Consider the following 24,124-nt stretch of genomic DNA (forward strand, 5'->3'; position numbering starts at 1 on the left):
TGAAAACCACACGCGATCAAACTTCGTTAGAGAGCAACTGAAATGAAAGTACACAATTTTTCGGAACTATTGTTTTGGACCACATAGTGTTTTTTATGCCCCAATTACAATTTGCGTTGTTATATAGTACCTTATGTAAAAAATAGCACGTGCGCCTGGGGGAGAAAAATCTTAAGCCCACTAAGCGGTGGGGTGAGTGGGTGGGAAAAAGAATATATCGAAATTTTTTCAAGCAAAAAAGTTTTCTTGAAATCGTTCCTTTCCTTATCACTCGCGTCTAGAAGTCGATGCTGTACGACTGCTTCTACACTAAAAATTACAAAATCTACACAAATTGTCAATTTCCTTCATTCGATAAATTAGCATATCATTGAAAATTAAGCATCGAATTGAAAATGATAACTAGCCCAGCTAGTGAATGCGATAACACGATAGAACTGAAAGTAAATACGAAAGAAATGAAACATAATTCCAAATGTAATGAGAAACAATTCAATGATTCGACGATTTCAGATAATGATACAAAGATAACAAATTTCTAGTAAACTGGTTGCAGTTTGTCTTGATTAGCACCCTGTATTAAATAAATTGTCCCTTTTTTCAAATTTTGACTCACTTCAAATTTATTTCCAGTTCCATTTTTTAAGTTGAAGTCGTATTGTATTTATAAACTCGCGCAATCGCTTTCAGTTTCGAATTCTTCAACAGTCTCTTGAACATTTGAAACGCCATTTTGCATTTGACAATCGTTGTTACCGATTCTCAACTCTTTCAAACTTTCTCGATCAAGCGTGACAAAATTATATTTAGTCAGCTTCTCAGCGTCCTCTTTGTCTACCGCCTCGTTCTCGTTAGAATTCACCAAATTATCCACCGAAAAATTGCGCATTTCATTTTCCGAGTTGTTCACAAATTTTTGCAGACTCACGGCAAGGTCTCGAACACAATTGTTTCTCACGAAATCAACCTCGTTTACATCGATATGATCTGAGTTTCGAAAACATTTCTCTGAGAAATAATTTTGCTGTGTATAATTAACCGCCTGAGTTTGATTAAAACTGCTAGACTGAAACCCACTTGAAGAGACGATTCCTCTAGAAAGCGGTAACTGCAGACAATTTTCTTCAATTCTAGACATCGGATGAAACTCGTGCGCGTATTTTGAACTTTGACCTGAATAAGAAGCTTCACTGGGAAAAATTGGGGTCACTTTTCGACAGTAGCCTTGAGTTGCAACTAAGTCATCCGGTTTTTGAGGGACTTCAACGTGAAAAGATTCTGGCTCTATCACTTCATCGTTTTGATGGCAAGATTCCCAACCGGCATTGAAACGTTCTAGGTCACTTTTAGCCAATAGTTCTGCAAAATTTGAGATGGGTTGAGCTACGGACTCAACACCCACAGGGAAACGCAGTACGGGATCATTTACAAGTTGCTGGCTTTCCCAGGGCGAAGTTTGCATAAAACTCGGCAAGACTGGTTGCATGTAAGACGAAATTGGGGGCAACGTCGCTATTTTCATCTGGGGATCTATTTGGCGATCTTGCTCCAACAACATAGCATTGTTATTTTCAAAACTGCCGATGTATGGGTTAAGCATTTCCATAGTATTAAGACCCGAATCATTTGAGTAGGCGGACGTCATCGAAAACGGTAGCAACGGTTGTGCGGTAGCAATTTCAAACGAGCTTTCGATGTGGTTAGTTTCGGTCAACGCTTGGTACGAGCTCACACTTTGCGAACTTGTAAACGAACTCTTATAGCCACCAAAAGTTCGACAAGATTCTTCAGTTTTCATAAGTTTTGCCATTCCATAGCTGATCAGATCGGGGCTTGTCGCCGCTTTTCTTTTGTTTGTTCTTTTGCAAATTGAAATGTGCTCTTCTATCTCACAACGATATCCAAAAATCGAACATGGAAGTGGAAATTGCAAATCGTCCGTCGTCCCTTTCTGACAGCTGTTTGAAGAGATCCCATCATTTGGAGACAAAGTGTTCTCTTCAAAATTTGAAGTTGGAACAGGAAATGAGTCGGTAACAAAGAGACGTTTGATGATGTCAATTCCCAATTTGAATTCCGGCCGGACCTTATCTAGATTCTGCTTTTTGAACCCTGCGTCTCGCATTGTCTCCCATTCTATAACCATCAAAAGGGAAAATGATTAAAAAATAGAATCCTTGAACTTGACGCTTGAATTGAGTAAAGAACTCTTAAATTGAAGTTTTCTATGTTTGTCGTCGAGAGAAAAGTAGGATTTGGAAGGTCCCGTGGCACTACTTCATTATGCCGGAAAGCTAAAACTTTGAGGCTTTTGTGGGCAACCAAGACAACAGCTTCAATAAGCCAAAAATGGATTTCTATTTTTTTCTTTTCGCTTAAGGTTAAATATAGAAACCAGAAACCAAATGTTTTCTTAAAAGCCGTCTCATCGAAAAGTTATATATTGCAATTTGTCTTTCTTAAACCTCAATTTGTTAAATAAGGGCCTTTTATGCTTTCATGCAACTACTTTCAACTTGGGCTTTCTTTCAGAAGAGACACGTTGTTAAAAACTATCGTGGAAAACAAGAAGTTTGAGAGTAAAGGTTCGGCGTTATTTCGAATAACTTACCGATATCTCCCAGGTCGTACATGGGAATTTCAGACAGACGACAGGGGTAAATCCACCGTAGATAGAACACGCAATCATCAGCAGCCTCTTTCTGCTCTTTAGCTGACAGGTTGCTCTTCATCACTAGAGGCCTGGACTCCCGTTTCAAAATGTGCAAACACTCCAATATGCTGCACAAGTCGAAAATGCGACGCTTCAGCTTGGCTGAAATCGCAGAGAAACCCAATTATACACATGATTATTTGTCAGATCAAAAAAGGCAGTTTCACAAAATAAGTGGGAAGTAGGACCACAACGTCTATAATTAGAGCATGATTACACGGCACGTATTGCTATATGAAATGCACGTTCAATAGCAATGTTAATATTTATAAAATGAGGAAAGTTAAATAACGCCAACTGGAAAGCCAGTGAGACCTCTATATTTGGCATATGTTGACCTGATAACAAAGACAACAGTAAATACGGCCAGAACAAGAATCACCTCGTTTTATTATATTGTCGAAAATATATTGTTAAAATAATAGAAACAGTAAACACCGTTTTCTCAACTGATATCAATGAACAAGTTCAGTTTAGTCTCTATAAAAAAACCAAGGTGACGAGGCAAAAGCATAGGAAAAAATGAAGAAAAATCTAAAACAACCGACTATCGCCGACCCAATTGCTCTCAAAAGACCGGCGAGCGGTTGGCTTCGTCAGTAGCCGGCTAAAATTTAGTGAGGCTAGCTTCAGCTTAACAGAAGCGGCGTGAGGTGAGTGGAGCGGGAGGGGGTCTTTGGCTGCACGGGTTGAGGAGACTGCATGGTCCTTATCAATGAGGGTCGACGGGGGGGGGGGGGGGTGTACCGCCCTTCACTAAGAACCGCCCTTCACACCTTGAAATTGTCTCATAAGAGTTTCAGTGAATCGCATACCTGGAGACTAATGAGCTGAAGGGCTCTAAGAAAACAGAATGCCCTCTGTGCGCTATCTGTTATCCTGTTTTTGAGGACGGAAATTCAAATGGTTCAGACGAATGTGTCAAATCGGTCAAGCGAAAAATTGCGTTAAAAAGACCAAAAAGGCTAATATAAATGATACAAACTTCTTTTGAGAGCAATTAAACATAGCCGGCAGATTGCCTGAAAATAGCCGCCGTTGACGCACACCGCGATTGAAAAACCAAAAGAAGCGATAGAAATTGACAATTTTTTCCAAAAAAAATGTTAGATTCGGTAAGCAGTTTCAGTTAGATTCCAAAACTATACTTAACTCAGCTGCCAAACTGAAAGTTTTTAAGTTCTTAATACTAATGTCAGCTAGCATTCGCTCCAATAAACTTAAGTTTACCTAATGCCTCAATGACCGGGCTTTATCGGTTTATCCTGTGTATTTTGATAAGACCTTGTTGCTCTTTTGGCATTGACCGTATTCACTACATTGCGTAACCCCCGTAACTCAATGGATGAAACAATTTAAAATCCATTCAGTTGAAAACAGTGTGTGAGTTATGTAAAACTTACGTAAAACGAAAGACGAAATCAAAAGATAGTGAATTTAAAAAAGGAGAGCGCCAAAATAACCGTTGAGAGGCTGACGGCGGCTATTAAAAAATACAAAAAATGGCGTGCAAGTAATGAAAACTAACCTCTAAGTAGCACATCAATTCAGTAGTACGACTTGTCTCTCATTAGAAAACCCACACACATCTCATGTTCACGCAACTTGCTTGCAAGGAAATGAAACGAAAAAAATTATTTGTAGAAGCAAAATTCAAAGAAAAATATGAAAACAGTGTGGGGGAAGTCAATAAAACAAAAATTGAGAAGACTTATTTGAGCCTAATTCCTGAAACAACAGTCAATTAACCTTAATTCAAAAACCCATTAAGATTTTTTTTGAAATCAACTCAAATTCAAAATCCATAAATTATAAACTGTAACCAATTAATAGGTTTCAAATAACATCAATGTGATGTCCTTACATGGCGCAAAAATTTTCAAAAACAATTATTCTGAAAACAATCGCATGCATATTGGGGGATTGAATGATTGAAAGGTAGCCAGAAAACGGCCTCAATGGCACTTGAGATCTGCAGTCTCAAAAAGATAGTAAAAGAAACAGACAAAAAGAAATTTCTTTCCTTAAATGCTGAAATGTTATAATCTGATTATGAATATGTATAATATTTTGCTGCTTCTATTAGGTGCTCTTACATAACCTTCAATTAGAGTGACACACATTCACTTGAACCTATCTCTGAATTAAAGTTAAGAAAAGTATTTAAGAGTGAGTAAGTCATTTTTGAGAGGTAAGTTAGGTTTGACCAGAAACTTCATCACGCGACAAAAACTCGCTCCACGCAGTGAAAAATGACGTCACGCACGCAATTCAGTAGCAATTGCATGAACGAATGATCAAAAAGCAGATTTGAAGTAGTTGTGACGTCATATGGTTGTAATAAAAATCTTGACGAGGAAATAAAAAAAACAGAAAACGAGGAGGCCAATAATAGCCCCAGCTGTCGCTGTGCTGCTATTAAGAAAGCAAAAAAATTGAAAACATTAAAAAATTGAAATTCAGATATCTTCTTTTGATAACTTGATCGTGATTTGTTTCTGCAAACAACACAGGCTGTAGAAAATAAATTTGAAGTTTTTTTTACCAAAACAGATTTAAGTTTTGAATACTCATGTTAGAGGAAAAAATATTGACGAGGAACACCACAGCCAACAGATTGCCGGAAAATAAATAGCCGCAAAGGTTCTTTCTAATTATAACCAACCACCCTCTCCTCAGATTAGCGGTCACATGAAGTATAGTCCCCACCCAATCATGGCAAACATAACCGACTAACGTTGGGCGAATTGCTTTCAAACGACCGTCGAGCAGATGGCTTCGGTAGTATTAATAATTAGGAAAAACAGCAAAAACAAACTCACTTTACGCTTTTTCGCTCCCTTTACTACGTGATTAAAATCACTAATCTAATTTGACTCCTAAGTGACATTAAGAAGTGGAAAAAAGTGTGAACAGACGATAAAGAAAGAGACAGCGCACCAGTAGAATCCAAACCCTCCGGAATGTAAAAAAAGATTGTAAACAATAGAGACTTAGTTTAACAAGAGCGCTGGGAACAAAGGCTGAAAAAAATGTGATTTCAAATTATATCCCCATTTAAATCAAATTTTGAACCAATTTTTTTAAGCAATAGAGCTTTATAATACTCTAGTTTCATTTAACTCTATTCAATTGCACACTTCTTAGTGCGTGATCAAATGCTCACAAAAAAAGAACGCCAAAAAACACAATGAAACCAATAATAAATAGCCGGCGATATTTATTATTGGTTTCATTGCAACGTACGTTCTGACAAAATTTTGGACACTTCCAGCACAAGCCGAGAGAGGAAAATTTTGAATACTCCGACAAATGATTACTTAAAATTCTTCAAAATTCAGTTATTATGCTCGACGAAACTTGTGTATTAGTCCTAAGCTTTAATCCAGGAAAACTCAAAAACATTTGATACAATACAATTAAGATTTTCAGGGTTCAAAGGATTACTTTACTTTGCAAAGGAAAATTGATTGTTTTGTAAAAATTGGCTTTACAAGTGACGAGGCTGCTATATAGTTGCACCCAATCAATACAAAGCAAATTAGACAATGAAATTGGACGGGTGTCTGAAGCAGACGTACCTTTTACTTTCTCATTTTCATTTGGTTTCCACATGGCACAAGAAGCCAAATGCATCGGAAGAACTTCTCTCTGTAATACAGATCTAAATTCTACAAAATATAACAATTCGGGGGGGGGGGGCGAGGAGGTTCAAGGTAGTCACTAATTAAACGGAGAACGCCCCCTTGTATCACTAAGACTTCAGTCTGTAATAAACATTTTGGTGAATGCGTTTTAGGAAAAAATATTAAATTCTTACGTTTGAAGAGAGAAAGAGCATGATCAGCTTAACACAGGATCCAGACATCAAATTGGACTTCGAAGCGTAGAAATCTGAAACGAGAAAAACAAGAAAACTTTCTTTTATGTCTCTTTGCTTTTGAATATAATTGGAATGTTTATTTGTTAGCACTTAATACGACTTCATTTGTAACGATTTAATAAGAACTTTAAATACGAACTATTATGCAACAGTGACAATTAATGAAGTCAGTGTTGCATAGTTCGTTGCTTACACCCCTTCAAGGCAGATTTACGGCAGGGGAGGGTGGGAGGGGAGGCTTAATAGAGGGACTGCAACTACCAAGTCAAACACATGAACACACGTGACATACAGCGTCTCGGATGAAATCACAAAATGCCAGGTGGCTAATCGTTTAGTATATCAATTTTGTCCAACTCTAATTTTTAGCCAATCTGTTCAAATTTTGTAATCTACTTAATTTGCTCAAGCGAATATCTCCTCAGACAGGAAAAACTTGTTTTCAGTATGATAGTGCTTTCTTTCAATGCAGCACCCAGCTTCCACGTATGGTTTCATATTTCATCATTAAGACGTAGTCCTCATGAGACCAAGTCTAATAAAAAATACACGAGAAATGTCAGGTGTTCACCTATATTTGAGCGCTTCAGCAACTATATGTGAAAAAGCAGGTTAGATTTGACAGTGCAGTTGAGTTGAGATGTTAGAAACGATAGGATGAGAGAATTGCACATATGATAGCACACACCACATGCTTACTTACAGGTTTATCCACTTCGGCTGGAAATACAGATACATAAAACGGACTATCAAATGACTCCAAAAGCTCCCAACGTTTTGATTAAAAGCGCTCTTGTATTCAGTTTGGCGTAAGTTAAAGATGAGGCAAGCTTTTGTCCAGGTTTACATGAACAAATGACGCATCACGTTAGGTGAATTAAATCTTGAATAATTTCAAAATAGCCTGTTTATTATTTTCACGACATAAAGACATTCGTAAGACTTTTTGTGCTAGCCCACATCCGAGGAGTCATATTAAATAATGATACGGGAATTACTAAAGATTTCGTGGGATTTCTCTACCAGACTAAATTTATAAAGAGCAGGCATTAAGCATAGCTGGTTAATCAGCCAAGAGACAACCTTTGACGCTTTGAATTGCGAATGAAAAAATAGATTCACAGCGTCAAGATTCTAAATTAAAGATTATTAAGTTTATTAGTTTTACTAATTACCACTTGGTATAATTTTTCACAACAAAAATAACTCAATTAACTCCTTTGTTTGACATATCTTTATGAAATCTTAGTTAATCGCTCAGTTCAAATCCTGAGCAGATCAATTTGTCATTTGGACACAACTTGAATTTGTAACCTACACAATGCCGCAGTATGATCCTCATGACCAGTCTGATCTTCGGTAGGTAATTTTAGTCTACCCGTACATTGGGTGAGATTACGAGGTAAGAAATATCCTCATTGCTTTATGGTTGTTGTCTGGCAGCCTTCATTAACGTATCTTCGCAAGCTGAAGAAGTTTCAATCCAGCGCTTTCTGATGGACTTTTTCTGATCGCAAATATGTTTCTGCTTCATAGACTTTCTTTCCTATCAATTTGCTACCAGAAAAAAGAGTTCGACATGGTGCTGCTTTGAAAAATATTAATTAAACAGTATTTATTAAAACATAGTAAAAGTTTGAATAAATACTGTCGCTCTTAATTTTTCTCTGATGTCTGTACTAAATGATTTCTTCACTCCTATTTTGGAATTGAGTCTTTTGTTACTAATACACTACATTTCGATCCATTGTCGACTAAATTCAGACCCAATACTCCCCACTATTACAACGGTGTCAGGTTAAAATACCCAAAACCATTTTACCCAATGCTATTATACCCCATGCCATTTTTCCCAACCAACCATTTTACCCAATACCAAATTAGCCTAAGAATTCAACATTTATAATAACCTGAATATTTCGCTACCCGTCAAAAAACAACACAGTATTAGGTGACCAACTGCACTTACACAATGATGCTATCCGTTAGGTACCAATCAACAATTAACAAATTATTATATTAGGTAATCAATTATACTGATTTTAAACAAGATGCAAATACCACAGTAAAATTGTATTAATTAAACCATTTTGAGGTATTGTTCTGAGCAACAGTTTGACAAAATTAAACGCACATAATGATAAATTACATGAGGTACATCCCAGCGAGATAGAATGGATTTGATCATTGACGGCAATGATTTCCACAGGAAATAAACAAAAACACATTGAAACTGTTCAAAATGGAACTCATACAAATGTAAGACGACTGCCATTACCGCACCGCTAAAGAACAATTATTTTACACACAAAAAATATTCCTGGGCACGCTGAACCGAAAAAAATTGTGGCAAAATGGGGAAAGCGGCCAGAACAGAGCAGAATCAACAAAATGATCATTGCGAGTAACTTTCAGCAAATTGCGTTAGAATTTGCAACACAATTGTCCCACCGAATGCGATCATCAATCAACCGGAGCCTCAGTATGCAAAAAGTAAAAGAAAATAAAAGCGAGTCGACATTTTGATATTCAGACATTTTGATAGACAATTTGATATTCCCGTACAACATTGAGAATTCTGTCTGTATGACACTGGTAAATTAGATAACGAGCCAATGTTTATTTTTGGAACCAGAGAAAATCTGCACTCACTGACAAACAACTCTTCGTGACTGTCCAATGACCCTTTTAAAATCACCCCTACTCAATTCTACCAGCTGTATACCGTACATAATCAGATTGGAGGTTCGTATTCTCCTTGTATTATTTGCCCAGTAACAAAAGGGAAACTCATATCAAAAACTACTAGTTGGGTTGAGTGAGTTCACGGTGGGCGTTGGATATCAAAAATTCTACTGAATTTCGAAGAGGCATCAATCAAAATGTTTGCTGAACATTATCCAACAAAGTTGTTATTTTCATCTTCAGGGTTTTAATAGAAGGATATCTGATATCGGCCTCAAAAAGTATGAAAACTAACGGTAAATTTAAACTTGACCAGCGATCGACCTCAGCTCTTATCTTTGTCTCCAGAATATACAGTTTCTGCCTCTCTCGATTTGGTTATTGAAGATACAAAAGTTTCGGAGGTCCTCAAATTAGAACAAAAATGTTTACAAATGATCGACTATCTGACTTATTATTTCCAGAAGACCAATATTAAGGGCGCATCACAAAAGAAGCGCATAACCCCTTGGAGCTTTTGTATCATAGCAGAGAGGCAGCTGAAGGCTTAGCAAGGACAAATGCTGTAGAAGTTCAGCATCTGGTGCCACAACTTTTTCAAGCCAACCATCCCTGTATCAGAAGATTTCATGAAAAAAATCTCTCGACGCTACACGTCAGAAGTTCAATGTCATTAAAGCGACAAGTGGAAATGAGACAGAAGCCGCAAAAAGTATCGGGTGATAAATAAAAACGTTGAAAGCATTGTAAAGAATTTGAGAGCCGAGAACTTCTTATTTGCGATCTTTGGCCTATTATACTCATTCGTTGTCTTCAATGCCATTTGTATGCTCTTTTCAATTGGTATTTGTCAATATAAAGTTAAGAAAAAACGCACCTCTGTAAGAGCTACAAGGCTTATTTTTTGACAAGAGGATGGGTACCAGTAGTTGTTTCATCGTTCTTTCACTAGCAGAGAGCAAAGAGCAGAGATCAGACACAATGCCCTGGAGTCTTGTTCAAGCTAAGGACTAACTTCTTAATTCAGTTGATCAGTCACCAATTTAAGACATTCGTAATTTATTTCCTAGCAATTGCATTGTAATAGTTTTAAACGGATGTAAAAACCGGAGAAGTCAATCAAATCAATGCTATTTGCAACTAAACAAGGGTAACTATGGAATTTGAAACTTTGAAGATAACGTTTCCCATGGATCAAGCTTTACAGCTTTAGTCCAATTTAGAGGCCATAAACTCAAAACGACAGCCAAAAACTGGATTCAGCCAACAGCTGAATTAATAAAGTTCAGCAGGACCCAAATAATTGCGACAAAGTTTCGTTGAGAACAATTAAACGTTTATCTTAGAATCCAAAGCCAAATTTATTTCTTAGACGGCTGCCCCCACCCAGCTTATTGGATGCATATTAATTTTTACGTGCCACAATTTTCCATAATGATTTACTATGTAAAGGAACGTGTTCTGTAACGGGGGGTATGACGTACTGGGGGCACAAACGGAAAAGATCCAGCCAATCTGTTTGTACCCCACACAAATTCGATGTTGTTAATTATCGATAATTGTATTGGTAACAGTAATTCGTCGTCAACAGATGGGATTTGTCGTCATCATTGAAGGGATTTTTGCTCTCCATAACTGTCACGCCCCTATTTCGTCCCTCATAGTTACGTGATGATATTCCTTAAAATATCCATAAATAATTGATATAAATTAGTTAATATTCATTTAGTTTCAAGGCCATTTATAGCTAACATTTCCATCTAGGCCTGTAACCTCTAATTTGTTTGTTTACAAAAAACAACCGCAGAGTGACAGTTTTATCAGCAAACATATCAAGTGCCTAAAAGCCTCAACATTTACTTTTTTGAGTTTCCTGAAGATAAATTCACATAATCAGTAAATAACTTCATGAGAGATTATGTACTTGGTGAAGTAATTATTCTGATAAAGTAGGTGCTAATACGGAACTTGTATATGTACTTAACAAACATCAAGAGACGTACAAGAGCCGGAAATCGCCCTACTTGAAAATCAGTAAGTATTTGCGAAGGACCAATACAACTCAAGGCACAATCTTGCGGAACCCACTATCAGCAGAACACCAGCGAACCGACTCAGAAATCAGTTGATAAAACTAAAACTTTCTTTCAATTATTGTGACATCTTTCTTAATTCTAACAGAGGAAATAATAAAAGATTGAACTGGCAATTCTTTTAAAATTCTTTCCAAGTCTGAGACTACTCGTCAGAAATAATGTTGAGATCGCAGATACTCCTAAACCAAGGCAAATAGTGGATATATCGCACATCCGAACCTCTCAGTAAAAGGCTTTTCCTAGCTAACTTTATTAAATATATCTGCTAAAAATCGCACTGTGAAACATCTAAATAAGACCTTGGAAAAATGGCAATAATTACTCTAGATTATCTCCATAATTTGTATCAATAACAACCCACATAAATACTCTAAAAATCAGTGCGTAACATGGTGACAGGAGTTATTAACTGTTTTCCAGTTTAACGGACCGATAATTCGATTAATTCCTTGATATTTTCGATATTTCCTTTCTTTATTCTGTTGTTTTCTTTCTTCTCTTCTTCTTCATTACCTTAAGAGCCTCCAATCATCCAGAACCACATCAAGCACTTCCTTTCCGAGCAAGATGATAACACAAAAAGCAGTAACAAAGGAAAGAATGGGTGGAAACTCTGTTTGTGTCTCTGTGGACTAAGTGTAACAGTAATACAAAAGTTTTTGAGTGGACAATAACTGGAACAAACTCAACCACAGCCGCCACAACGGACAAAAACAACACAGGGTATTTGCAAGCGAGGATATTGTGAGTAAATGAATTTGTAAAATTAATTTTGGTGCTTTATTTATGTCTATTTATAAAGAACAAATTCTCCCCGCTATTAATAATTGTCGCTCTTCCCCCAATTTTGTTGAACATATTGAAGGAAACCACATTAATTATACCCAAAACAACAGTAAAACGCAAGCTCAGATAGTAACCGCTTTTTCATCTTCAGTTTATAAGTCTATTGTTATTTTTGTGCTAGATAAAGACGATAAACGTGTAGCAATTTATTGGACAGCAAAAAGTTTAAATCAGAAATCTCGCAAATTTGGCCTTATTCGTAACAAACTTCAATCTGACAGAGATATTAACCTTGACAACATCATTACTGATTATCAGATAAAATCAGAATAAGCTAAATTACTGAAACCATCACTTAAACATTAATTGAAAGAGGGCAAAACAAAAGTTTAAACAAAAATAAAAAACAATTATATTTTATTTCCCCGCCCAGCTCCGGAGGTTAATGAATCAAACAGTGACTTCGGTCATTATGCTGTTGCCTATCTGAGTGCAGCTTCCACAGGGCCTGTGCGGTCGTGGTCCCCACGAATTTTCCTAAACTAAGGGGCACTCTTTAGAGGTGAGACTTCGGCGGCCCATACGGCTTCAACGATATAAGTCTGACGATTCCACCGGAGCTTTAGGAATAGGCTTATAAGCAGCCCTTCTTTATTATTTTCTGAACGAATGGTTTCAGTAGTTTCTTTTCTGATATTCTTGTGCTATTCATTTAACTGTTTTCATCTCTTAAAACCCCTTAATCTCTCCATTAAGTTAAGTTAAGTGTGCTATTTAATACTTTAGAACGAAAGTAAGACTGATTGAACGAACAGTATATAATCTAATCGGGTAAAAAGCAAAATGGCACACGCGCAGATCAACATCACGCCTTTTTCCGGATCAGAAACGGACAATTTTAACGAGTTTGAACAATTAATAACAGGTGCAATCGGAGTTGCAGCAATCGCAAACGCGCAACAAGCGAACTTTCTGCAATTACATTTAAAAGGAGACGCTTTACGATACTTCTTAACCCTACCAGAGGCTACCAGACTAGTTTTCGAAGACAGTATAACAGCTCTAAGAAATAGATTCACGCAGGATGACTTGAGAGAGATCAGAATTATAAAGTTAGAGAATCAAAAGTTTAATCCAAAAACAGACACTGTTAAAAATTTCTTAGTAAAGTTAAGAACAGAGGCCAATAAAGCATATCCAGCACCTGAAATAGTAGTAGCGCCAGCTGGACATGGTGACCCAGAAGCTCGTAGATTCGAAAGAGAGACAGCAGCAAGAGATTCTGCTCTTCAGATGTCAGAAAATCGAAAAAATGAGCAAATAAAGCGCTTCTTTATTAAGTCTATGCCAAATTGGCTCAAGCCTAAGCTCTTAGAAAGGCCAGACACAGATACAATAGATCAGTTATGCACCTTAGCTAGCCAACAAATTGCAATTAGGGAGATGTGCAACAGAGAAGAGTACTTCGACGACGGTTTTAATGAAATAACGGAAACAAATACTGATAAAATGTTAAAAGCAATAGCTACTATTTCAAATAATCAGAAAGAACTTGAGCAGAAACTTAAGCAGAGAACAGCACCTAAAAATGAGCCATCAGAACAAGGCCCATTAAACACATTCACACCACATCACCCTCAACAAGTCTACAAACAAAGTTAGACAAAATTTCCGCCCTCAATATCAGAATTATCGACCAAATTACCGTCAATATCAGTCTAATTATCGCCAATTCCAGCCAAATTATCGGCCCCAGCAACAGTACGCCCCCCGTGCTAACAATTACCGAGAGTTTAAACCACAATTTAATGCCCCTAGACCGTTTTATTATAACGAACAGCCACAAACTCGGAATTATTGGACCGAACCTTCAGATAGCCCCCCATTTGTTCACCCATCTTATGTTAATAGACCTGTTTATCGGTTCCCAACAAAAAATACCCCACAAAACCTTCGTAGACAGGGTATAGTTTACGATAGTCCAGCACAAGACCGATATGGTATGCAAAAAGCAAAAGAATTTAGTCGTGCTGGTGCACTCCAAAGCAGAAATATGAGAGGTATGAATTTCCCATTTAATCAACAAAAAAACTAATAAAGCCACCCAACTTTAAAAAACAAAATAAAAATTATAAAAGCTCAGTTAACCATTATAACGAAAGCACGTCTAGTCCTAGTTTAGATAAAGTAATAGAGCCAGTTTATAACAAAAATAATAAAAAGCGTAGAAAACGCAAAAGTAATAATAATAAAAGTAAAGTTAATAATTATGTGCAACTCCCAACGCAAGTACCTCAACCCGTACCAAAGCCAATACCACATGTTCAGCAACTATTTAGCATTGTCCCACTTTTAGGCAGAACATTATCCTATGTTAAAGTTAAATTTAATGGAGAATTAGAAAGACGCGCACTAGTCGATACAGGAGCATTTGCAAATGCGATAAGTCGTGAAATCTACAAGGAACTAATTAACACAAATATTAACTCAATAACAGAAATAGAAAAACCTGATCTAGATAAAGTTAAAATGGCAAACGGCAATATAGTTAAAATTGATAAAGCAATTAAAATTACATTTAAATTGGGCACTCAAACATTTACAGAAGATTTCCTTGTATTAATTGTCACAACTCCTGTAATCCTAGGCAACCCATTCCTTGTTTAACATAATGTTAGCATCTGCCCAGGACAAAGTTACATTAAATTCCCTGATCAAACACCACAAATAAATGAAATAAAGCCAGAAAAGCAACCCAGAAGAGTTGTAAAACGGAAAAAAAATTTGGAGTTTATACACAGAAAAAGCAAGTTTTACAGCCGAATCAACAAGCAGTATTAGAATGTAAGCTTTATGATAAACTAGAATCATTCACTGACCTTTGTGGAGTAATAATTCCAAACGAAATCTTTGAAAAAGATAGTGAAGTAATATTAACATCATCTCTAAGTAAAGTTGCTGAAAATAACACTCTCTACATCTATGTCCTGAACATTACTGACCACCCAATTACCATAAATAAAGGCGAAGAAATAGCCAAATTCTCATTCTTAACATCAGACCAAGCTGAAAAGTTGTTAGAAGTAGATCCTCAATTAATAAATGTTGCAAAAATGAGCGAAAATTACTTAACAGAAATAAATCAATTAATTCAAGTCACAGACACCCCGAAAAGAAAATCTCAGCCAGCGAAACCGGCCCCGGAATATGAAAAACTATGGTTCCCAACGCCTGAAACGTGCCCAGATCCGACAAATTTGTCGCCCTTGCAGAGATATATCTATGAGCAACTGCTAAAACTGCAAGAAATGGAGAAATTAGATCCAAACGGTAACCGTCAGGATAAAATAACATTTTTGAGCAAGTTTCCGTGGGAAAAATCAGCCCTTAATGATGAGCAAAAAGCAGTTGTAGGCGAATTATTAGTTGAATTTAGTGACATTTTCGCAAAACACAGATTTGACGTCGGATATAATACAGATTTGAAAATAAAGTTAACTCCAGAAAGAAGCATACCAATTTACGAACAAGGCCCTCCAACGCCCGTCCATTTGAGAAATGAGTTACAAGTAGAGCTCGCACTAATGCATTATTACGGACTGATAACAACTTTGTCTCAATCAAGATATAGTAGTCCACTTTTCGCTCAAAGAAAGAATTCAGGAAGACTCAGACTATTAATTGACTTTAGAAAAGTAAACCACTTGTTGAAAAACGACTACGTGAATACCAACTTCCCGATTTCCAACATGAGTGACGCAATAAATTACTTTGCCGGGAAAAAATTGTTCACAAAACTTAACTGTTCTCAAGCATATCATTGCGTGCAAATGGCAGATGATGTATCAGTGCAACTGCTAGCATTTAACTTTGCTTCGAGAACTTATGCTTATAAATGTCTTGCACAAGGATTGAATAAGTCAGTAAGAGGATTCAGTTCCTTTATTAGACATTACTTGGACCCATGCTTAGCTTCAGGAAATTGTACCCAGTTTATGGATGATATTGAAAATGCAGTAACAAACTTTGAACAATTGGTACCCCCTTTACGAGAAATCTTTACATGTATACGTCAATCCGGACTGAAACTGTCGCCCGAAAAGTGTGAAATAGCAACAGATACGATGAAATTCCTTGGAAATAACATCAGTGCAGAAGGAATATCACCAGAAAAATCAAAAATAACGAAATTTCTTGATAAATTTAAAATGCCGAAAACAACAAAGCAAGTAAAACGACTAATTGGCTTCACTCAATTTTTCCGTAATTACATACCTAATCTAGGTGAGAAACTAATGTCATTTTACAAGCTCCTGAAGAAGGATGTAGTAATAGAAACCACAGAAGAACATGTAAAAGCATTAGAAGTAATAAAGAAGGATCTAATGGAAGCAACAAATGTAACATTGCGATTGCCAAAACCAGGTCTACAGTATGTAATTCTTTGTGACGCTAGTTACCACGGTGCAGGTTTTGTACTTATGGTGGAAGACTACGTAAATGAAACAGGAAAGAAAGAAAAGAAAACATACGCTCCCGTTTCGTTTGGATCGCATTTGTTTAATGCTACACAATTAAAGTTCTCAATCTATTACAAAGAGTTCCTAGCTTTGTACTACGCGCTGGACTACTTTTCGCACTACATTTGGGGATCAAGTAAACAAGTAATTATACTCACTGACAACAAAAGCCTCACACAATTCTTCCAGTCAAAAATAATACCGCCATCTCTTTGGAATTGTTTAGACAGAATACTCGCATTTAATATAGTAATTGCTCACATTCCTGGACGCGCTAATTATGCAGCAGACTTTCTCTCGCGAATGGAGAATGATAAAACAGCAACAATGTCTTTAAAGTTAACAGATAGAATTCCAGTCAAAGAAATAGAAATTGATACAGAAGCACAAAACCCAGATGTTGAACTGAATGTACTATTTGATACTGAAAACTTTAGTGACGAAATTAATAACGACGAACTTGATGTACTTAAAAAACTTGGATATTATGAAGACTCCAAAAAACGTCAAAGTAACTTACCAGTAACAGAAATTCAAGGGCTATTAAAACTTAAAAGAAAAACAGAAATAAATTCAATTGAGTACCCAAATCCACTAGATGAGTTTCCAGATCTTACAGACAACCTAATTAGCCTTAATTTAGCAGCTGAGCAGCAAAAAGATGCAGACATTAGAACAGTAATAAATTGGATTCAACAAAATAATCAACAACCAGACTTAAAGTATGCTACAACAAGTTTAAAAAAGTATTACAAGCACTTAAACAGATTAATTCTTGAAGGGAATGTCTTATACCGGAATTTTTATGATGATACTGGAAAAGTACTTCATAAACAATTCTGTGTACCTAAGCATTTGTGGAAAGAGACTATATATAGGCTCCATAATTCACAAACAGCAGGTCATTTAGGCATCAAAGCAACAATTCAGGAATTTAGAAAGCGATTTTACTACCCAGGTTTCACCGATCAATTCATTAGCTTCATCAAAAACTGCCTTACTTGTCTACAATTGAACAGAGTACCAAAAAGCCATATTACACCAAAGTTACAACCAGTCAGTTCACTGCAATCATATCCGGGAGATATGCTTCAAATTGATTTAGTAGGCCCCCTAAAGTCATCGCAATATAAGTATGTTTTGAGTGCAATAGATGTTTTCACAAAGTACCTATTCGCAGTTCCATTAACAAATGGATATTCTGACACAGTAGCCCGAGAACTAGTAAAGGTGTTCTTCCAACACAGCTACATTCCTCAAACGATACTTAGTGACTTAGGAACCAACTTTACTTCTGAATTAATGTCAGAATTAGCAAGTTTATTAGAAGTAAAGCTAAAACATGCCTCACTAAAGCACCCTCAGACTATCTGAGCAGTAGAACGATCTCACGGTCCATTGAAACGAATTTTGAAACTTAATACTGAAGAACAATGGAAAGACTGACATAAATATGTTCCTCTTGCAACCTTTATCCATAATACTTCATATCATTCAGCGACAAATTGTTGTCCTTCAACTTTATTCCATGGCAGAGAACCCATAAAACCCCTTGACATACGGTTCTCCAGAAAAGTAATGGATGCAGTAGCAGTAAACTCTGACTTCGTAAATGAACTGCAAGTTGCCATGATGCAAAAGCTCGGGGAAAACAAAGAAAAAACTGACAACCGCATACTTGAAGTACAAAAAGTATTATGATCAAAAAGCATCAGCAAAACCCATTCCGGAAAAATCTTTCTGTTTACTTTTGAATCCTAAGTTATTAGAGCAATCGACAGTAATCGCTTCCCAAGTTCAGAAATGGCTACCGCTTTATAAAGTGGAAAAAGTCCTTACTGACTCTAACTACATCATTCGAAAAGTAAACACGAATTACACCCAATGTGTTCACCGCATCAGATTAAAACCAATTAAACCAAGTGAAACTCCTGAAGACCTCGAGGTTATTAACCCTACAAATTTTCAACCTGATCCATCTAGAAGGCAGCATATGGAACCAGATCTCTTCGATAAGCATATTCCAGAACTCATAAACGAACAGGAAAAGGAGACAAAACAAGCTACAAAAGAGAAACAGGACCCAGTCAGAGTTACCATAAATGTTCCCCTAGGTGGACCATTAGCAGGACCAGCAGTAGCAGCACCTCCAGCAGCCCCACCGGCCCCACCAAGGGTAGTAGCACCAGCAGTTAGACCACGAACTGCCCCAGTTCATCTTCCAGTATTTGACTCCTCAAGTTCAGATGAAGCAATTCCAAATCTTTTTGACGAAAATAGTAGTTCAGACGAAAATTTAGCTGACCTAAATCTGGACGCAGAACAAATTGCCCAAATACCAGTTAATCCGTTAATTGCTGACGAAATTAGACATCAGGAACCAGAAGTTCGTGTTCCTCTCGTATCATCTTCATCAGATGATGAAATGTTCCTACCAGCTCAACAGCCACAGCCGTCAATAGTACCATTTGATATTGAATCGCCCCCAGAAACACACGAAGAGCAATTTGCTTTAACTGATAGAAAAATAAGAGCCAGACCTTATAATCCAAAAAGAAAACCAGAGAAAAGTGCTTTCAAATCACCAGAATACCAACAGAAGAAAAATGTGCAAGGATTTAAAATAACTAGACAAAAACAGTTACATGATGAAGATAGATCTAATCCTCACCTAACCAACCCAGTTAGAAGATCAGGCAGTCCTAGACCGAAAAACGCTCGTGTAAGACTGGAACAAGAAAAACGTGAAGCAATAAAAGCATCAGCATAAGCATCAAAACAGTCAAATACTCCAAGTAGAGAGACAGAATTAGACCAAGTACAATCTAGCATAGCAAAATATTCAGGGAAAAAGCCCAGCAGTTCAACAAACAAACCAGTAACCAGATCTCAAACAAAAAAATCTTCACCAGGCTCATCTAATCAAAATTTAAACCATTTTAGTCAAGAAATAAATGCAACATATCTAAGTTCCCCAACAGATATCTTATATTCACCATACTCTTTTGCACACTGTATATCAGCAGACCTTGCAATGGCAAAGGGATCAGCCCGACAAGTCAAAAGCTGGTACCCAGCAGTCCCAAGTGCAATTAGACTTAGATATCCACCAGATATTGGCTCAGTTTTAATCTACTTCGACCCCATTTCCGAACGTTATATCTTCAGTTTAGTTACAAAATTCAGATACTACCACAAACCAACTTACGAATCTGTATTAGCAAGTCTCTATGAGCTGAGAGAAATAGTAATAGATGCAGGAATTTCACACTTAAGTCTTCCAAAACTCGCCAGTGGCTATGATAAATTAGATTTTAACATCATTTTTGAGCTTATATGTCAAGTCTTCGACCCTCTACCCATAACCATCTATATCCATTAGTATGTACAGACCCAGTACAGTCCAGCAGAACCCTTCATCCGCCCCAAAAGCGCAACAAGCCTGAGCAACTTAGCCCTAAAGCCCAAAAATCGCCAAAAAACCGAAAATTTTTGACCTCAAAATTCAGTTATTTTGATTTATCTCCAAAACTAATTGTCCGAACCTGGATTAACCTATTGTTCTGAAAAGCCCTCATCCAGTAGAAGCGATTCCAGCCATTATTGACCCCATTCGATCCGTTCTAAGTACCAAAAACTTAGCCTAAAATTGACCCTTCCGAAAATCCTAGGTTCACTTCAGAAAAATAGTCATAAAATTGTGAAAAATGCCCCGATCACCCCAAACTTTTGCGCTGCAGCATTTTTCAAGCCGAGGAACCGACATGCAAACTTTGAAGCGATTTGGAGAACTTTAAAAATTGAGTGACGCTGGAGCCCTCAATTTTTGACACTTTTCGAATCCGCTCGAATTCAATGATAACTCCCACAAAAAACCCCCAATTGACCCATTTTATAGCCCTAGACCATCCTACTGCTCACGCTTGACACCCCAGTACCCAAAAATCCCGTCAAAAATCAATAAAAGTTGAGTTATGACAAAAATACCGAACCCTACCAAAGTGCGTTAAAATTGATTAAAATGTAGTGTAAATTATACCCCATAAATATACCAAAAACTGTCCCGAATGCCCCCAGCAGCTACTCCCAACTGCCACCTACATGTTACAACCTCAAACAACCGTTAAAACTCAATATTTCCAAGTATATGTTGAAAAATGACGAAAAAACGAAAATCGCGCTTCTGCTTCAATCCTCCGCTTCAAAAATTTTTGTCATTTTATTCTTCACCTGACCCGATTAAAGCCACCTATACCCCCTACAACCCTAGTGAAACCCCCCACTGGCCTTGTAGTACCATAAAAACCAGTCCCAGCTCATCCCAGTATCAACCATGAAGACTTAAACCCAAATAAGCTCTGAAAGTGCCACAATTTTGTCAGGAAAAATTCAGTTATTTCCAGCTAGAGTCAATATTATTCACTTCTGACAGCAATTAACCATACCATCAGCACGCCCACATCTATAGCTCTCAGAATATGCACTCCCAGCCCCCTAGTGCCAATACAAGCTGAGAAAACACTGCCAAAATAACAAATCACAAAAATTTAAGCGTAATTTCCAGAAAAAGTGATCAAAAATGCATCTTAATACCCGAATATGCCCGATTTTATTGTTAATTCAGTTAGCCCTACTTATGAGCAGTCCAACCATAGCAATATCAATCATTTTGAACAAGTTTTTCATAGCCTCATAGCCAATAACCTATCCCCTATCTGAGCCTTTCCAAAAAACCCAGGTTCACTGCAGCAAAAACGTTATAACTCGTAAAAAAAAGTTGAAACCGACCAAATTTTTGCGCTGCAGGGTTTTTTGAGCCGATAAAGCGATTCACCAATTTTGAGCTCAATCGAAGCATTTTAAAAATTGAGTGACGCTGGGCCCCTCAATTTTGGAGACTTTTTGAAAATTTACGAACATGTTCATAAAATCCGAAATATTGATCGAAAATCTGATATTATTAGCTTAAAACATCTGCATGCTCAAGCTCTACACGCCCATATCAAAAATATTGAAAATTGTTAAGTAAAATGTTGAAATAATAGTAAAAAACTGAAGCCTACCAAACTCTTCTCAAATTTGTCAAAACAGAGCCAAAATTAGACTATAAAAATAGTATCAAATAGCCGAATTATGAGCCCATATTCAATATTCAGTCTCCCTAGTAGTTGTCCAAGCCTAATCAACCAATAAAATCGCATAGAAATTCATAAATGTTGAAAAAAGTGAAAAAATCGAAAATTGCACATATTTCACAAAATTTGGTCCGAAATTCTAAAGTGAAAAACTCAACATATTATAGTCAAATCATGCATTAAACCACACCAAAAGCTGCCACCAACATAGTACTCACTAGTATGACCAACAATTACCGCCAAAAATCAATCATCTTCAACCCATGTCAACTTATGCACAAAACATGACGCATCACAAGTAAAAATTCAGTAAATTTCACAGAAAATCTGGCATAAAACCTAAATTAAACAACTCCCAACCTACCAAAATGCTACCTCTGATACCCATAGATATCAGCACTAACAGTTAGCACCTGATTTAGGCCACTAGAGAATCACCAGACCGACACATGTCTCGAAGAAGCTCAATTAGTGGAAAAATCATGCCTGAAAATTAGCATTTTGGACGCAAAAATCAATGTTCTGACCCGATAAATAGCTTCAAACCCCATAATTCACTAATATACATTAGTACCAAGCACAGACAGTACCATTTTAACCATTCAATACCAAAAATGTATGAATAGTGAAGACTTATTTAGACCGAAATTTCATGATTCAAAAATAGCCAGGTTCAGATCACGAAAACAATCATAACTTTGCGAAAAATGCTTAAATTGCGCCAAACTTTTGCCCTGCAGGGTTTTTTAAGCCACTAAAACGACCTACCAATTTTGAGCCCGATTGGAGCAATTTAAAAATTGAGTGACGCTGGAGCCCTCAATTTTCCGCATTTTTCGATTTTTCAGACATCAGTAAAAAAAGTTGACCAAGAAGTGTCCAAAAACCTGAATTTATTGCATAGTTATTCCCCACCGATGTCTACTGAGTGGGCCAAGCCAAAAAAATTGCTCAAAGTTCAATAAAAATTGAAAAATTCACATATTTGCCACACTAGCCCTGATGCGGAAAAATGACCAAAATTACGAAGAAATTACATGTGAAAATTAGTACTAAATACTCTTCCAAACCAGTTCAAATTACACACAAGTGCTGCTAACAACCAGATTAAGTATCTAGAACCATTAGAACCAGTCTATGATCAATAATTTACAAGTAAATTAAAGTTAATGCCCAAAAATCAAAAAAGTCGTGATATCACCAGAATTTCACTTTCATAAATATGTCATTATAAAGTCACAAACCGCAATTAAAATGTTACCACATGCTCATAAACACCACAGCTCCTAGTTCCAATAGTAAAAACCAACTATCAAAGCTACAATTGACAAATAATAAGTAAAAGATGAAACCTATAGATGAAACTAAACTACATGATGAATATAATTGCACCGACACTAGTCAATTCTCATCGGCGCTATCCTCAGATACGGTACCACCACCACTAGTACACTGACCGGACTGACCCGTTGTCCTAGTAGAACGAGTCACGTACCGCTCAGCATCGTCCAACCTGTTTAAATGTCATCATAATAAACAAAAAGCCTCAAAATTACATAAAAAACACGATAAATCTTCACAAAAACAGCTAAATACTCACTTTGGAAAGTCCACGATTGGCTCACAATGGTACCGAGACTCATTGTCGATGAATTTCCCGATGCACTGGATCAGTACAGCAGGAGCGGTGGCTTTAGCATTGATCGAATGCCTGTAACACACCCAGCCGCCCCCCATTTCCTCAGTATACTGCCAATAGATGTTGACGTTGCATCCGAGGAAATAAGCCATACCGACAAACTAAATAGCAAAACCTCAAAGAGTACCTACCTACACATGCACTTATCAAAATTAACAGTAATTACAATAAAACTTTACCCAGAACTCGGCCAACGTCCCATTATCTTCACTCTCAGCAATCTCATACTCCGACACAAAGTACCCTAACTGGGCCTTTACAAGCTCAGAGAACCCAGGCGAACGCATCTTGGCCACAATAGCCAAGCGTAGAGCGCGAACATTATGCTTGGGAACCTTCCTGTCTGCAACAAACCAAACAAATGTGAATTAAAGTAATAAACTTAGTGAAAATTGCGACAAAACACAACAAATACCTGACTTCCGACCAGTTAAAGTGTAGTACAGAGCACTGAGAGCACACAGACCACCAACTTCGGCCCTCACACCAGCCGCACCGAGCCATTTTGGAGTTTTAAATGACACTATGTCCACATAATCAGCATAAATGTCATTGTAAAACTCGTACCCCAATTCGGCACACACATTTGCACGAAGATTTGCACGGA

At 37.1% G+C, this 24,124-nt stretch overlaps 1 protein-coding gene across 1 annotated transcript in view; it reads right to left on the bottom strand.

Annotated features, from left to right (window-relative positions):
• Nucleotides 1–323: 323 nt before the first annotated feature.
• The window catches only part of LOC142349634 (uncharacterized), a 32,816-nt gene continuing 9,015 nt past the window's right edge, over nucleotides 324–24,124 (bottom strand). The window contains exons 5-8 of the mRNA XM_075401340.1: nucleotides 6,534–6,607; nucleotides 6,295–6,364; nucleotides 2,612–2,815; nucleotides 324–2,136 (exon numbers count right to left, since the gene is read on the bottom strand). Of these exons, the coding sequence (XP_075257455.1) occupies nucleotides 665–2,136; nucleotides 2,612–2,815; nucleotides 6,295–6,364; nucleotides 6,534–6,607 (1,820 nt within the window). The 3' untranslated portion in view covers nucleotides 324–664. The remainder of the gene's footprint in view (nucleotides 2,137–2,611; nucleotides 2,816–6,294; nucleotides 6,365–6,533; nucleotides 6,608–24,124) is intronic.

This window comes from Convolutriloba macropyga, chromosome 11, assembly GCF_964194025.1.
Source record: "Convolutriloba macropyga chromosome 11, txConMacr16.3, whole genome shotgun sequence".
Lineage (NCBI taxonomy): Eukaryota > Metazoa > Xenacoelomorpha > Acoela > Convolutidae > Convolutriloba > Convolutriloba macropyga.